This window comes from Lynx rufus, unplaced genomic scaffold, assembly GCF_022079265.1.
Source record: "Lynx rufus isolate CCGP_SWC_20201006 ecotype Redwood Valley unplaced genomic scaffold, mLynRuf1.p SCAF_10, whole genome shotgun sequence".
In the NCBI taxonomy this organism is placed as follows: Eukaryota; Metazoa; Chordata; class Mammalia; order Carnivora; family Felidae; genus Lynx; species Lynx rufus.
The window spans coordinates 43,872,663-43,888,349 of record NW_025814824.1 but is presented as its reverse complement, the minus strand read 5'-3'; the positions used below and the strand labels follow the sequence as shown (position 1 = coordinate 43,888,349).

General features: G+C 35.1%; 1 protein-coding gene across 2 annotated transcripts in view; it reads left to right on the top strand.

The window, feature by feature from the left end:
• The window catches only part of HAUS6 (HAUS augmin like complex subunit 6), a 35,706-nt gene that overhangs the window by 6,251 nt on the left and 13,768 nt on the right, over positions 1-15,687 (top strand). Inside the window, exons 3-11 of one of the 2 annotated variants that reach the window (XM_047064834.1) lie at positions 210-288; positions 822-954; positions 4,473-4,599; positions 6,892-6,957; positions 7,499-7,547; positions 10,617-10,787; positions 12,845-13,038; positions 13,688-13,814; positions 14,288-14,390. In XM_047064834.1, the coding sequence (XP_046920790.1) occupies positions 210-288; positions 822-954; positions 4,473-4,599; positions 6,892-6,957; positions 7,499-7,547; positions 10,617-10,787; positions 12,845-13,038; positions 13,688-13,814; positions 14,288-14,390 (1,049 nt within the window). Of the gene's footprint in view, positions 1-209; positions 289-821; positions 955-4,451; positions 4,600-6,891; positions 6,958-7,498; positions 7,548-10,616; positions 10,788-12,844; positions 13,039-13,687; positions 13,815-14,287; positions 14,391-15,687 lie in introns of both variants that reach the window. The other variant, XM_047064827.1, reaches the window with a different exon arrangement.

Sequence of the window (15,687 nt, the reverse complement as noted above, 5' to 3'; positions counted from 1 at the left end):
ACAGTAAACTGACCTTAGTCTTATAGTTATTTATAAAGAAAAAGACCCAATTTCTCACAAGTTGGTGTCTTTCTTTAGTTGAAATCTACAAATGTTAGTCTAGTTTCATTTAACACTAATGTTTCTAGTGTAGGAAATAAGTTTCATGTTTAAAAATTTTGCTTTTTTTTTTTGTTGATATTTCTAATGCTTTTATATTTGTTTTTAAGGCTTTGTTGGCCTCCGTTTGACCAAAAAAGTGACACTGAATTCCGGAAACATTGCTGTGAATGGTTAAAAAAGATTTCTGTAAGTATTCTCTTTCTGGAAGATACAAACTTTAAGAATTTAGAAACTACATTAAATTTTTTGTTCTGGCTTTATTGAAATGTAATTATACATTAAATTTTTGGAGGTGAAATCTTTTTATTTCTCTTAACGTTCACAGTATAATAGCAAGGAAATATTTGTTAGAATAACACTTTTGGATGGTTTTGGTTAGTATTCTATTTCTAGGAAATCAGCTTTATTGGCTAGATGCATTGGAAATAGGCTTTTGAGTTCCTAGGATCTTATATCATAGTTTTTGTTTAAAGAAAACTTTTTTTGACCGTAGATTATTTTAGCTTGTGTCCCCACGTAGTATCAATAATTGTGGCTTTATATTGTAATTATTTTTTGTGACCCAGTCCACCAAGAATTTAGAAAGATTCAAATAGTCAGCTTCTGGTTCAAGTGGACTAATCCTGTTCAGTCCTGTTATGCTACAAAAACAGTATGATATAAGTATAAAGGTTATTATTGATAAGGTCTTCAAATCATCTGATTTCTTTTTTCCATAGGCTGAATGTGGAAGTGGCTTTCCTCAAGTTGTTGGTTCACTATTTCTTTCTCCTGGTGGTCCTAAATTTATTCATCTGATGTATCATTTTGCAAGATTTGTTGCAATAAAATATATAAAAACCCATTCTAGAAGTAAGTTAAATTTTTAGTAGGATTTTTTTTGTTTTGAGTTTAAAATTTTTATTGTTCTTCATAATATATGAATCATAAAGAGATTTTAATACAACAAGGTAAGATAAAAACATTAATTTACCTCAAAAGATATATAGTTAATATTCTACTGGTACTGTAGTTTGAAAGTTTCTAATGAATATAAGTAACTATTCAGATTATTTTTGTATGTTCTATTACAGGGATTGGGAAACATTTTCTGTATAAGGCTAGATGGTAAATATTTTAGGCTTTGTGGATTACACAGGTCTCTTTCTCATGTACTTCTTTGTAGGTTTTTTTAAAAAAAAATGCAACCCTTTGGGGTGCTCGGGTGGTTCAGTTGGTTAAGTGTCTGACTCTTGATTTCAGCTCAGGTCATGATCTCATAGTTTGAGTTCGAGCCCTGCAACAGGCTCTGTGCTGACAGTGCGGAGTCTGCTTGGGATTCATTCATATTCTCTCTCTCTCTCTCTCTCTCTCTCTCTCTCTCTCTCTGTTTTTCTCCCTTCCTCCCCCTCACCCACTCACGTCCCTCTCGCTCTCTCTCTCTGTCTCAAAATAAATAAACTTAAAAAAAGAATACAACCCTTTAAAAACATAGAAAGCATTCCTAGCTTGCTGACCTGACAAAACTAGCCAGAGGGCTAAATTAAACTTGGAGGTTATAGTTTGCCTCTACTACATTGTATTAAATGTTGTGTTGTGTGAGGTTTACTTTGGCTGCTATCAATGTGTTTTATTTTTTTGTTAGAAATTGCTGTTGTAAAGGGATTTGATCTGTTTCCTCATTCATGGAAACAAAATATTTGATTTTTAAGCTAAGACCTAAAAAGCATTCTTAAAAGAATGCTATTTGTAGTTTATTAAATATGCTTTTCTGTTTAATTGGTTTATGCTCATAAAACACGGGTAAGAAAGTACAGAAAAGTGAATGCGACAAAACCCCATCCGTCTTCCAGTTTCTGCAGACAACCATTGCTGACATTTTATATCATTTACTTTCTTTTAATATTAAAAAACTTTTTTATACATATTATTTCTATACATTTTAATTATTTTGAATAGGTAATATTTTTCATACTTCAAAATCAAAAAGTGAAAAAATTTATCTTTCACTTCTGTGCTCTACCTAGTTTGCCTTCATAGAAGCAAGCAGTGTAATTCAGAATATAGGCAAATACATATTTATATATTATACATATATTTATGCATATATTCTTTTTTTTAAATCCTAAATGGTGACATGCATTGGGTTTTGAATCTTGTGTTTTTCACACAACAGTATATATTGGAGATCATCTCATATTAGTTCATAGAGCTTTCTTCCTTATTCTCTTTTTAGAACAGCATATTTGAATGGATATACCATTATATATATATAGTATATGTATACATTATATGTATATGTATATATATGTATTTTTTAATTAAAAAAATTTTTTACATTATATATATTTAATTTTTTTTTAATGCTTATTTATTTTTGAGAGAGTTAGAGAGTACGAGCGAGGAGGGTCAGAGAGAGAGGGAGACACAGAATCAGAGGTAGTCTCCAGGCTCCTGTCTGTGCTGTCACCACAGAGTCTGATACAGGACTTGAACTCACAAATCATAAGATCATGACCTGAGCTGAAGTCAGACGCTTAACCGACTGAGCCACCCAGGCACCCCACAGTGGATTTTCTAACTAGTCTTCTGTTGACAGACATTTGGCTTCCACCCCTCCCCCTTTTTTTTGTTTTGTTTTTGCTACAAAAACAGTGCTACATTGACAAGCTTTATTCGTATATGACTTTGTGTGTATCTGTGTATATGCACGTACATACACACATATACATGTATGGTGTGTGTGTGTATATATGTATATGTAATTCCTGAAGACTGCTTCCAGGGTCAAATTTCCAGATTTCTAATTTGCTGGTTATTATCAGATTGTTTTCTGTAGGGATTAGATGATTTATGCTTCTATCACCAGTGTACAGTGAATGTCTGTTTTTTCCAAAGGCTCAACAACATTGTGTGTGGTCACACATTTTATCTTTTCAGCCTGATAGATTAAAATGGAATCTCAGGGTAGTTTTAATTTGTATCTCTCTTATTATTTACTTAGATTGAAAGTTGTTTCATATATTTAAGAGCAATTCATATTCTTTTTGCATTCTGTAATTGTCCATTTTTCTCTTATGTTACTGCTCTTTTTTATTATAGGAGCTCTTAATGTCCTTTCTCTGTGATGTGATATGTGAACCTTCTTTTTCGGTTTATATTCTTTGCTTGATTTTTAAAAACTTATACATGTGATCTTGCTGTATAAATATATGCATATTTAAAATTAAAAAAAAATTTTTTTTTTTTTAACATTTATTTATTGTTGAGAGACAGATACAGAGAGTGAGCAGGGCAGGGGCAGAGAGAGCTGGAGACACAGAATCCGAAGCAGCTCCAGGCTCTGAGCTGTCAGCACAGAGCCCGACGCGGGGCTCGAACCCACAGACCATGAGATCATGACCTGAGCCGAAGTCAGTTGCCCAACCAACTGAGCCACCCAGGCGCCCCTGCATATTTAAAATTTAATGCAACATAAGCATTGCTACCAGTTTTTCTTTTAGTAGATGGTCTATTCCAACTACATGTAGCCCAAACTATTTTATATGAAATACATGTGGTTGAATTTAGCAAGAGTTTACTGTGCATAAGACTTCTAAGCATGAGTTGTCCTGTTTCTGATTGGAAGTAATTCCAGTCAACATGTTCAGTCTCTGGATGACTTCTACATTCAGTAAACTAATCCCCAGTTAAATATTTAGAAATTGTGGTTTCTTTGGAGTTAACACTAGGACTTGGATTAGTAGTGCTAAGTGCAATGAGGTGATCCCTGTTTTCCAGAATATGCATTGTTATTGTATTGAATCATCTTAGAGTAGGATGTGGACTCCGAAATGTTTGGACGGATTGTTCTCAGGATCTGCTTTGATCATTAGTAACATAGCTAAGAATTATTTGAGAAGTAGAGACTGGTTTTAGTTGGTTGTCCTATTAGTCTTACTAGGTAGAAAAATAAACTGATGGCAGCAAAGGTGGTGGTGTGATCTCACCTCATCTCTTTTAATTGATTTTCTTCCTTTGTTGTGAAAAGATTCTGTTAAGAGTAAGAAGTTCATGTATAAGAAAGTATTTGTTCAAGGCTATATCAAGCTGTGATAATAAGAATTATTTGGGACAGATGGACTCTCAAAGTTTTTAATTATGTAAAAGAACTTAACTTCAGATACCATTTTTAGTTGTCTACCTACAACTGGGTTTCCTTGTTTTTGTTAAAATTAATTGTATCTTTCTTGTGGATGTGGCATACCTGCTTTTAAGGAGTTGTTAGTTGTATGAGTTGTTAATCTCTTAAAATTAATAAATTTCAACCTTTTTGATATCCATTAGCTTTAAGTCAAAGTTTTCTGTGATCTTATTTGTGTTCCATGTAGATTCATCTATACATTTTACAGAGACATTTAATGTAAAGCCACAAGATATGCATAAATGCATTGCCAGATGCCATATAGCACGCAATAGATTTTTACATATTTTGCAAAGAGAAGATTGTGTTATCCGAGAGTATCAGGAAAATGCACAGTAAGTAATACTTTGATAGTTAGAAAATGAAATTTCCTTTCTTTTTGAGCAAATGTCATCAATATACTTTGAGTGGCAATAATCCATGCCTACCTCAGAATGTTTCCATTTTATTTTATTTATTTTATTTTTATTTTTTTAACATTTACTTATTTTTGAGACACAGAGAGACAGAGCATGAATGGGGGAGGGTCAGAGAGAGGGAGACACAGAATCTGAAACAGGCTCCAGGCTCTGAGCTGTCAGCACAGAGCCCGACGCGGGGCTCGAACTCACAGACTGCGAGATCATGACCTGAGCTGAAGATGGCCGCTTAACCAACTGAGCCACCCAGGCACCCCAGAATCTTTCCATTTTAAAGCCAGATAACTACTTCTTTTTTAAAAATGTTTTATTTATTTGTTTATTTTTGAGAGAGAGAGAGAGAGAAGGAGCAGGAGCGAGTGAGCATGTGCACATAAGGAGGGAAGGGACAGAGAAAGAGGGAGACGGAATCCCAAGTAGGCTCCAAGTTGTTAGTGCAGAGCCTGATGTAGGGCTCGAACTCATGAACTGTGAGATCATGACCTGAACGAAAACCAAGAGTCAGATGCTTTAACTACCTGAGCCGCCCAGGCACCCCAAAGCCAGATAACTTCTTTTTTTTTTTTTTTTTTAATTTTTTCTTAACGTTTATTTATTTCTGAGACAGAGACAGAGCATGAACGGGGGAGGGGCAGAGAGAGAGGGAGACACAGAATTTGAAACAGGCTCCAGGCTCTGAGCTGTCAGCACAGAGCCCTACGCGGGGCTCGAACTCATGGACCACGAGATCATGACCTGAGCCGAAGTTGGACGCTCAACTGACTGAGCCACCCACGCGCCCCCCAGATGACTTCTGAATAAAGTTTGTTTTTTGTTTTTTGTTTTTTGGGTTTTGTTTTTTGTTTTTGTTTTTGGTTTTTGTTTTGTTTTGTTTTGTTTTGTTTTGTTTTTAAAGGAGGTTGCACACTCAGTGTGGAGCCTAGTGCAGGGCTTGAACTCATGACCCTGAGATCAAGACCTGAGCTGAAACCAAGAGGCAGATGTTTAACTGGCTGAACCACCCAGGTGACCCCTTGAATAAGATATTTTAAATTACGAATACTGTAAATTAAAGTTTAGAGAAAGGGAAAATATTACCTTAGTTTAAGAATTTAGGGGCTCCTGGGTGGCTCAGTCAGTTGAGCGTCCGAGTTTGGCTCAGGTCATGAAATCACGGTTCATGGGTTCAAGCCCTGCATCAGGCTCTGTGCTGATAGCTCAGAGCCTGGAGCCTATTTAGATTCTGTGTCTCCCTCTCTCTCTGCCCCTCCCTCACTCACGCTCTGTCTCCCTGTGTCTCAAAAATAAATAAACATTAAAAAAAAATTTAAACAAACAAAAAAAAGAATTTAGTATCTTAGGTGTTTTTTCTTTTTATAACATGGATTTACATTTTTAAGCTGTAATTATAGCGCTCATTATATTTTGTATCCTTTTTGTCTTCATATTTCATTTTGTAAATTTTTCCATATTGCCATAGTATATTGCTCATTTACATATTTACTAAAATTAAAAAAATTGTTTTTGAAAATTAAAACATTAATTTTATTTTTTAGTTTTTAAAGTGTATTGCTTTTAATATTTAATGGTTTATTGAATATCTGTTAAGTAGATACTCCTTTAAGTAGGTATTCCATAGTTTCTTTAACCATTTCATACTATTTTATATTTAAGTTCATTCTGTCAACAAATTTTTATTTGAGTTACTTCTGTCTGCTGGGTATTGTTTAGCACTGGTCCTACAGCATTAATTAAGACAGGCAAGGTTCCTACTCTCAAGAAATAGAGTATGTTTAATTTTTTATGATTATAAACAACTCTAGTAAGGTAACTTTTTAAATGCTGTGTTATTTGTTGTGAAAGCTAGAAAATCCTTTGAAATCACCTTGAAACTACAATGTCGTCTGTCTTAGGTAACATTTAACTTTATCTCGTATGTATGTGATAGAAGCATTAGAGAGCAGGATAGTCTTACCTCCAACATTTTTACTTGAAGTCAGAGTGTCTATGAGCCAAGAAGTCCTGGTCCATCTCAACAGCAACCTCTATGTTAGATCACTCTATAACTCTTAAAGGACTCTAGAGTCCTTTAGCTGGCTGCTGGGTGTATTTGGAAGATTAGTCTTCAGAAGTCTTGAGCAAAGATAAGAAATGGGGGAAAATATCAAAGTAGGCTATACCAGTTAATTATAATGGAATTATAGTCGTCATTTATATGTTTTCTTACAGATTGTCAGTTAAACAAGTACAAAATTTGAGATCAGAGTGTATGGGACAGGAAAACCAAATAAAAAAGTAAGTGACTTTTAGATTAGAGCTGAAAGTTGCCTTAGTTTAGCTCCTGGATTTTACTAGTAAGGAAACTGAGGGTCTCAGAAATATCAGTTAAAATAGTGTTATCAATAGCTACATGATAGGATTAGAACATAATTCGATTCCTAGTCCAGTTCTTCTAATAAATTTATTGCTTTGAGCTAGAGTTTCATTTTTGTTTTTATTGTTTATTTTAATTTATATATTTATTTGAGAGAGAGAGAGAGAGAGAGAGCGCATGCGCGTGCATACACAGGTAGGGGAGGGGCAGAGATAGAGAGAGGGAGAAAGAATTCCAAGCAGGCTTTACACTGTCAGCGCAGAGCCCAACCTCACGAGCTGTGAGGTCATAACCTGAGCTGAAGTCAGATGCTTAACTGACTGAGCTACCTGGTGCCTGATTTTTGTTTTTAATTAGAACGGTTTTTAGTGAGTGGGTTTGTAGATCTGTTTGCTTTTTGGGTGGTAAATTACCATGTGATTTTTAAAGAATGGCTAATGAAATAATTTAATTTTTAACCAGAATGGAACCCTATGATGACCAAAGTAATATACAAGAGAAAATCCAAAAGGTGAGGCAACTTTTTAAGGGACAGATTTAATCTCTTACTTTTGTCATATGTGATCTTTACTCATTTGGACTCTTTATTTTGTCTTTATCATTTCTTTTTGTAAGACTGTTACTATTTTTTAAAACTCATAAGTGATATATTACAGTGTCAACAGGATGCTTCTAAAAAGCATGAATATAATTGAAAAATTAGCTTATAATTTGTAAGACTATATATAAAGGCAGTGTTAAATATTGTTAATTTAAAATCTTTCATGTCAGCAAGAAAAGTTGAGCCTGATTGATTGTAACTTAATCAGTAGTATTAATTTATCTAAATCAAATATGTTATCTGAAGGGAGATGGTAAGTATGGAAGAAAAATGAGAAGTCACATTGAGGCTGGCTTGGCAGTAGGGAGGAATCTGCTAGATAGACATAAATGATACGAGGTTTTCAGAGGTTGGCTTTGATGTGAGATTGGAGTGTTTTCTTAGGTCTTTGTGTGTAGATGAAATCTCTGTCCAGCTCCTTGTTCTGCTTTTATGATCACCAGGCTGCTTTGGGTGTTAATTTGGCTTTCCAGGCATTTTGTCACTGGAAAAGGTGAGTGCCCTCCTCAGGAAATAATTATTCATCCATTCAGTGAATTTTTTTTTTTTTTAATGTTTATTTACTTGAGAGAGGGAGAAAGAGAGAGAGCGAGAGAGAGGAAGAAGGAACATGAGTGGTGGAGGGGCAGAGGGAGAAGGAGAGAGAATCCTAAGCAGGCTCAGTGCCGTCAGCGCAGAGCCCGACATGGGGTTCAATCTCATGAACTGTGAGGATCATGACCTGAGCTGGAATCAGGAATTGGACACTTAGCTGACTGAGCCACCCAGGCGCCCCCCAATTCATTGAATTTTTATTGATCACTGCCATGTGCCAGGCATTCTTCTACATATTATACCTATAGTAGTGAAGGAAAGAGGCAAAGTCACTCTTTTGTGGATCTTCCAACTTAGTGAATATGAATATTCCTATTACTGAACATTATATCTTTGATTGTAAATTTAATAGGTTGAGGTGAAACATGTTAAAGTTTTCACATTGATCTCTCCTGAGTTTGTTTAATGTTCACTTTGCCCAAGTCCAGTCAGTTTTTAGCCATTGACAAGATAAAAGTAAATTTGATAATCAGATCCTGGATCTTTGTTCACCAAAGAAATGTCATCCTGTGAGACCTCTAGACCATGGGAAGACAAACACAAACATGGGTATAATTATTCTATTTCCCTACCTACCTCCCACTTTTATAAATTCTTTTGAGGCATTCTATACAAACAAAAAAGTGCAAAAATCTTAAGTGTATATCTTGAAAAAATTTCACAGAGTGATACACCCATGTAACCAGCATATAGTTTAACAGAACATTACTCCAGAAGCCTCAAGCCCCTTTTCATTCACAACCATTTCCTCCCCCCAAAACTAAATACTTTCCTCCCTTCTTAAAGATTTATTTGCCTTTTTTGAACTCTATATAAAAGGGAGCATATAGAATATATTTTTTTGTATTTGTCTTCTTTGACTCATGCTGTTTTATCCATGCTGTTGTGTATGTAGGTCATAGTATGTTCATTCCCAATACTATGTAGTATTCTATTTTATGAGTATAGCACAACATACTTTTTTTCTTTTTACTCTAGGTAAACTTTTGGGTTAATTGCAATTTTTGATTTTTACAAATAGAAATGTTGAACATTCTTAAAAAAAATTTTTTTGTTATTTCAATTGAAGTATAGTTGACACATAATGTTAGAGTAGTCTCAGGTGTATAGCATAGTGATTGGACAACTGTGTTATGCTGTGTTCACCATAAGTATAGCTACTGGGATGCCTGGGTGGCTCAATTATTTGAGCGTCTGACTCTTGGTCTTGGCTCAGATCATGATCCCAGAGTCATGGGATTGAGCTCCACATAGGGCTCTGTGCTAAGTGTGGAAACTGCTTAAGATTCTCTCTCTCTCTTGTTCTTTCTCTCTCCCTCTTCCTCTCTCCCCCTCTTCCTCTCTCCCCCTCTCTCCCCACCTTCCTCCCTCTCTCCCTCTGTCCCCTGCTGTAGTGTGTGTGCGCTTGCTTTCTCTCTGAAATAAACAAGTGTAGCTATTATCTATAAACATACTTATATATGAATTTTAATGAACATAGACATGTTAATATATGCCTAAGATTCTTTGCTTTTTTTTTTTTTTTTTGAGAGAGAGCACACAGGTGCAGGCACACATGAGCAGGGGAGGGACAGAGAGAGGGAGAGAAAGAATCCCAAGCAGGCCCCATGCTGTCAGTGCACGGTTCATGAGCTCAGTCCCATAAACTGTGAGATCAAGACCTGAGCCAAAATCATGTGTTGGAGCCTCAACTAACTGAGCCACCTAAGATTCTTAGCTTTTAAAGGAGAGTGGTTTTTTTGGGATGCCTGGGTGGCTCAGTCTGTTAAGTGTTCGACTTCAGCCCAGGTCATGACCTTGTGGTCTGTAGGGTCAAGCCCCCGAGTCAGGCTTTGTGTGACAGCTTAGAGCCTGGAGCCTGCTTTGAATTCTGTCTCCCCCTCTCTCTGCCCCTCCCCCGCTCACACCTCTGTCTCTTTCTCTTAAAAGTAAATAAACATTAAAAAAATAATAAAGGAACATGGTTTTTCACATTTTTACCTTTTGAAACTTGAATAACTCTTAAAATTGATGTGTAGTATTTTTTTTTTCCCTCCTGAAAATCTACTATTTCTCCCTGAAAAGTTTCTGTTAGATTGGTGGCATATCAAAACACAGGAAATGCTAATTGCATCTTGGTACCATGCGATTTTTTAGATTTTTTTGAAAATCATGGTTGGCTAAAATCTCCTGAGAAATTCTTCAGTTTTAAAGCCCCTTTGGAAGTAGTATCAGTGCTTTTAGATGGTTAATTAATTAATTAATTTTAGTGCTTTTAGATGGTTAATTTTCTCGCCAGAAATCTTTCCAGGAATACTTTATTCCTGGGAGTGAGTATATATTTGTGTTTTGCATTACTTTGATGTATGTACAGATTATGTATAGACCTTCTCTCTGTTTTCAAAGGTGCGGTCATTGTGGGCCTCAGTGAATGAAACACTCACGTTTTTGGAAAAAGAAAGAGAAGTTGTTAATGCAGTCCTTAGTCTTGTTAACCAGTATACTTTAGATGGAACTAATGTCGCTATCGATATTCCAAGGCTCTTACTTGACAAAATTGAGAAACAAATGGGTCAGGTAAGCATTTGATATAAAAGAAGTTTTTGGAAGAACTCTCTTCATGAAATTATTTTACATATGTATATTTTACATATATATATATATATACACACACACTAAAATATATGTATTTAATATATAGTATGTATTATATATAGCAAATACATAATAAATATTGTATATTTTTCTTAAAATTTTTTTGTCTTCAGAATTTATTTTTGTGAATATATTTAGTAAAACTTTCATAAAGGGCTGTTGGTGTGTGTGTATACACACACACACACACACACACGCTTTTATTAATTTGTTCATTTCTTTTATGGTGCTACATCATACAGTGTAGAGAGGAGAAGGAGGTTACTTAGTAGGAAGACGATCTGGTATAGTTCTTTAAAGTTTATTAATTTATTTTTGAGAGAGCACAAGCAGGGAAGGGGCAGAAAGGGAGAGAGGGAGACACAGTATACTAAGCAGGCTGTCATTCCAGAGCCCGATGTGGGGCTCTAACCCATGAACTGTGAGATCATGACCTGAGCTGAATTTGGGTGCTTAACCGACTGAGCCATCCAGACACCCTTGGTACTAGTTCTTTATAAATTCTCAAAGGGGAGCATTAATGATCTCCTAATTGCTGAATTTCTTTTTAAAATGTCTTTTGGGGTGCCTGGCTGGCTCAGTCGGTAGAGCATGCAACTCTTGATTTCAGGGTTGTGAGTTTGAGCCCCATGTTGGGTGTAGAGGTTACTTGAAAATAATAAAAACCTTTTTTAAAAAAAGTCTCTATCCTCTGGTTTCTCTTTCATCTTGATGCTAAGTATTGTAAAATTTTGCTTCCATTAGCTTTTGTGACCTCAGTGCCTTTGTTCTTGTGTTTTTTCATACTGCTGTTCTCAGTTTTCTACCACTTCCTTTTTCTCTGACTTTCAAATGAAAGTGTTTTCCATGGTTCCATTAATGCCTGCTTTTCCCCACATTATATTCATCTGTTTTTTCTTACTCAATTCTAAGTTTTCATCAGTATCCTGTACAATAATCTTCCCAAATTGGTATTTCAAGTTTCTTGCCTTCAACCCAAACTCCATGAAATTATTTCCACTTGCTTAGGAAACATTTCCATCTGGCTACGTACATTTGTTTTCTTAGTAAACTCACACTCTATTAAGTATCTAATATGTCAAATATTAATGATAACATAGGGGATAGGAAGGTGAAACATTGTTGTGACCCTGAAGAGCTTTCACTTTAATAGGTAACATGCCAGGCACTTCAAATTCAGAGTACATAAAAGTCTGCAAGTTCAGATTCCTGTATACAGGGAGTAGGTAGGTAATATATGCTCTTTGGAGCATATATATTCCTCTTTGGAACATATATATTTCTTTTTGGAAAAATAGTAGTATTTATGTGAAATTTTAAGATTTTTAGTTGATTGGCAGCTAATTCAAATGATTTTAAAATACTGGAGTTGTGCAGGCCAAATAAACATGTCTAAGTTTGGATTCAGCCATTAAGGGACATCAATTTGCAACTTCTGTTAAAACATGAATTTATGGGGGTGCCTGGGTGGCTCAGTCGGTTGAGGGTCCGACTTCAGCTCAGGTCATGATCTCACAGTTTCTGGGTTCGAGCCCTGCGTCCAGGTCCGTGCTGACAGTTTAGAGCCTGGAGACTGCTTTGAATTCTGTGTCTCCCTCTCTGCTTTTCTCTCTCTCTCTCTCAAATAAATAACATCAAAAAATTTAAAAAAATTTTAAAAACAAAACATGAATTTATGATCCTTCACCAAACCTGCTTTTTCTTCTCAGTCTTCATTTTGCTTTCTGTTTGTTTGCATTTCTTTTATTCTAGTTTGCAACTTTTTTTGCATAATACAACAATATAGCACTGCATGTTAATTCTTTCACAGTAGTTTTCTTTGGACCAAAATTATTTACTTGGTTTCAGTTTTGGGTAGACATTTGACTTTTTTCACTCTTAAGGTAAGCTTTTTATATAATAAGAAACATAAATATATTTATGTAACAGTTCATAATCTTACGAACCACTTTCCCCCCCCTCCCCCTCTGAATCCTTAGTTGCACATAGGAAATGTTTATGAGGCTGGAAAATTGAACCTGTTAACAGTTATTCAGTTATTAAATGAAGTTTTGAAAGTAGTGAAATACGAACGTTATCAGGCTGACCCAGCAAGACTGACAATAGACCTTCAATTCCTTGAAAAAGAGACCAAACTTCAGAGAGAAAGATTATCAGATCTGAAGCGTATGAGGTATCCCAGAAATATCTTTTGTTATGGTACTGGGGGAGGAATAGGGTGGTTTTGATAATTTCTCAGCACAACTTGTGTAGTTGACAACTCTTCAGCTTTGGCAAACGAATGTGAGCATTTTATTAGAACTTAAAAACCTTGTCATCGACTCCTGGGGAGACACATAAAGTAGAAAGGAAAATTAATGTTGTTTTCTTTCTAGAATAAATTATTTGCCCTAAGGGATTATTCTTTATGAAATAATTTCAACTTTTCTCAAGCTTTTCTGTTGTATAATAAAACTAATAAACTAAGCCTCAGAAAAAGTTGTTATTTGAGTGGAGGAGCTGGGAGGGACAGAGTAAGAGTAGAGTTTGGACTTGAGTTTAGAACTAGGAAAAAACAATATTTTAAAGGGATAAATGGAATAATTGATGTATGATTGCTTTCTGGTCTTAAAAGGAAAAGTATTTTCGGAACTGAATGTTCACTGTGAGAGTTTATTCATTTCATACATGCTGTATTGGTTGAACTTCCAGTTATATTTTCTTCCCTTTCTCTACAAACTGTTGTCTTAAATTTTATTCAATACTTTTATTTTATATATAAATATAAAATACTTTTATTTTATATATTCATGTTTTGAAGGAAATTCTTTTTTTTATCATAGGTGTAAAGTAAAAGAAGATCTCACAACTATAAAACATTCTGTTGCTGAAAGGCAAGGAGAATGGCATAAAAAGTGGAAAGAATTTCTTGGTCTGTCTCCTTTCAGTCTAGTTAAAGGTTCGACTCCAGTAAGTAATGTTGGCTTGCCTCTTGGAGAGTAGTTTAGTGTAAGGCAGTCTTTTGATTTATCATGTTACAAGTGATCTAGGAATGCTTTGCGTGTTTCTCATCTTGGCATCTGAGCCTAAAGTTTAAATGTTTTGGTTTCTCTAATTTTCTAAATACATATTCAAGTATTTATCAGGTTGCCTTCTGATTTATAGTTAATATTTTTAGACTCAGAGGATTATATTAAAAAGAAAATGAGACTTTTCTCTTGCTGTTAGGTAGTATTACATTTGAGGCACAGTTGGAGGACAGAGTAGTCCCCTCGTTCTAATATTGTACTCCTTTGTTTAAAAATAGTTATGAGATAATTGCCATGCTTGGTAATTCCATCTTTGCTAGGGGGAAAATCATCCATTCATAGATTAATTTAGCATTGTTACTATGGTAACGAGTAAATGTGTTTATTTCAAAATGATGATTTCTGTGTTTTAAGGCTGTGGATCTTTTACCACCAATGTCTCCCCTTTCATTTGATCCTGCCTCGGAAGAAGTGTATGCTAGGAGTATTCTTTTGCGGTATCCTGCTTCACTTCCAGGTTGGTTATTTGTTTTTGTCTCTCTTAAACCTCCCTCTGATCAGTTATTTTTCACTATGATAGCAGTTTCTTTACATTCTTGTTTTTTTTCCCCCCAATTATTTTTTATTGTGGTGAAATGCACATATTATTTCAGTCATTGCAGTGTACCAAGTCAGTGGCATTTAGTAAATTCACAGAGTTGTGCAACCATCACCACTTTTTTTTTTAAATTTAATGTTTATTTATTTTTGAGAGAGAGAATGTGAAGGAGGGGCAGAGAGAGAGGGAGACACAGAATCTGAATCAGGCTCCAGGCTCTGAGCTGTCAGCACAGAGCCCAATGCAGGGCTCGAACTCCTGACTGCGAGATCATGACCTGAGCCGAAGTTAGACGCCTAACTGATTGAGCCACCCAGGCATCCCCCCATCACCATTTTTTAGCTCCAGAATATTTTTATTATCTCAAAAGGAAATCCTGTACACATTAAGCAGTGATTCCCCATTTTCCCCTTTCCTGATCCCTGGCAACCGCTAATGTACTTCTTATCGCTATGGATTTGTCTATGCTAGATATTTCATATAAAAGGAGTCCTATAATAGGAGGCTTTTTTTTTTCTTTTCAAATTTTTATTTAAATTCTGGTTAGTTAATATACAGTGCAATATTGGTTTCAGGAGTATAATTCAGTGATTCATCACTTAAATACAACACCCAGTGCTCAATATGAGGCTTTTTGTGTCTGGCTTCTTTCACTTGCAGAATTTTTCACTTCGCACAATGTTTTCAGGGTTTATCAAAGTTGTAGCATGTATTAGTACTTCGTTACTTTTTATGAATACATTCTGTTGAATGACTAAACCATATTTTGTTTATTCATCCATTCATCCATTGATGGATATTTGGGTTGTTTGGACTATTTCAGTATTATGAGTAATGGTGGTATAAACATTTGTTTACAAGGTTTTGTATAGACGCCCACAGCTGTTTAACATGAAATAGTATAATAATTATCCAAATACTACCTGTTTTAATCAACATCTGCCATATTGCTATATATATATATATATATGTATATATATATATATATACATATATATATATATTTGTATTTTTGCTAAACCAAGTAAGTTCTAGACATTGTAACACTTCACTGAAAGTGTTTCAGCATGCATTCCCATAAAAATTTGAAGACTTTTCCTATGTAACTACCATAGTAATGTCATATCTAAAAAGCTAATAATAATTCTGTTGTATCTCATATTCAGCTTCGTCAACTATTGTGCCACTATCACACCTAAAAAATTCATTTCTCTAC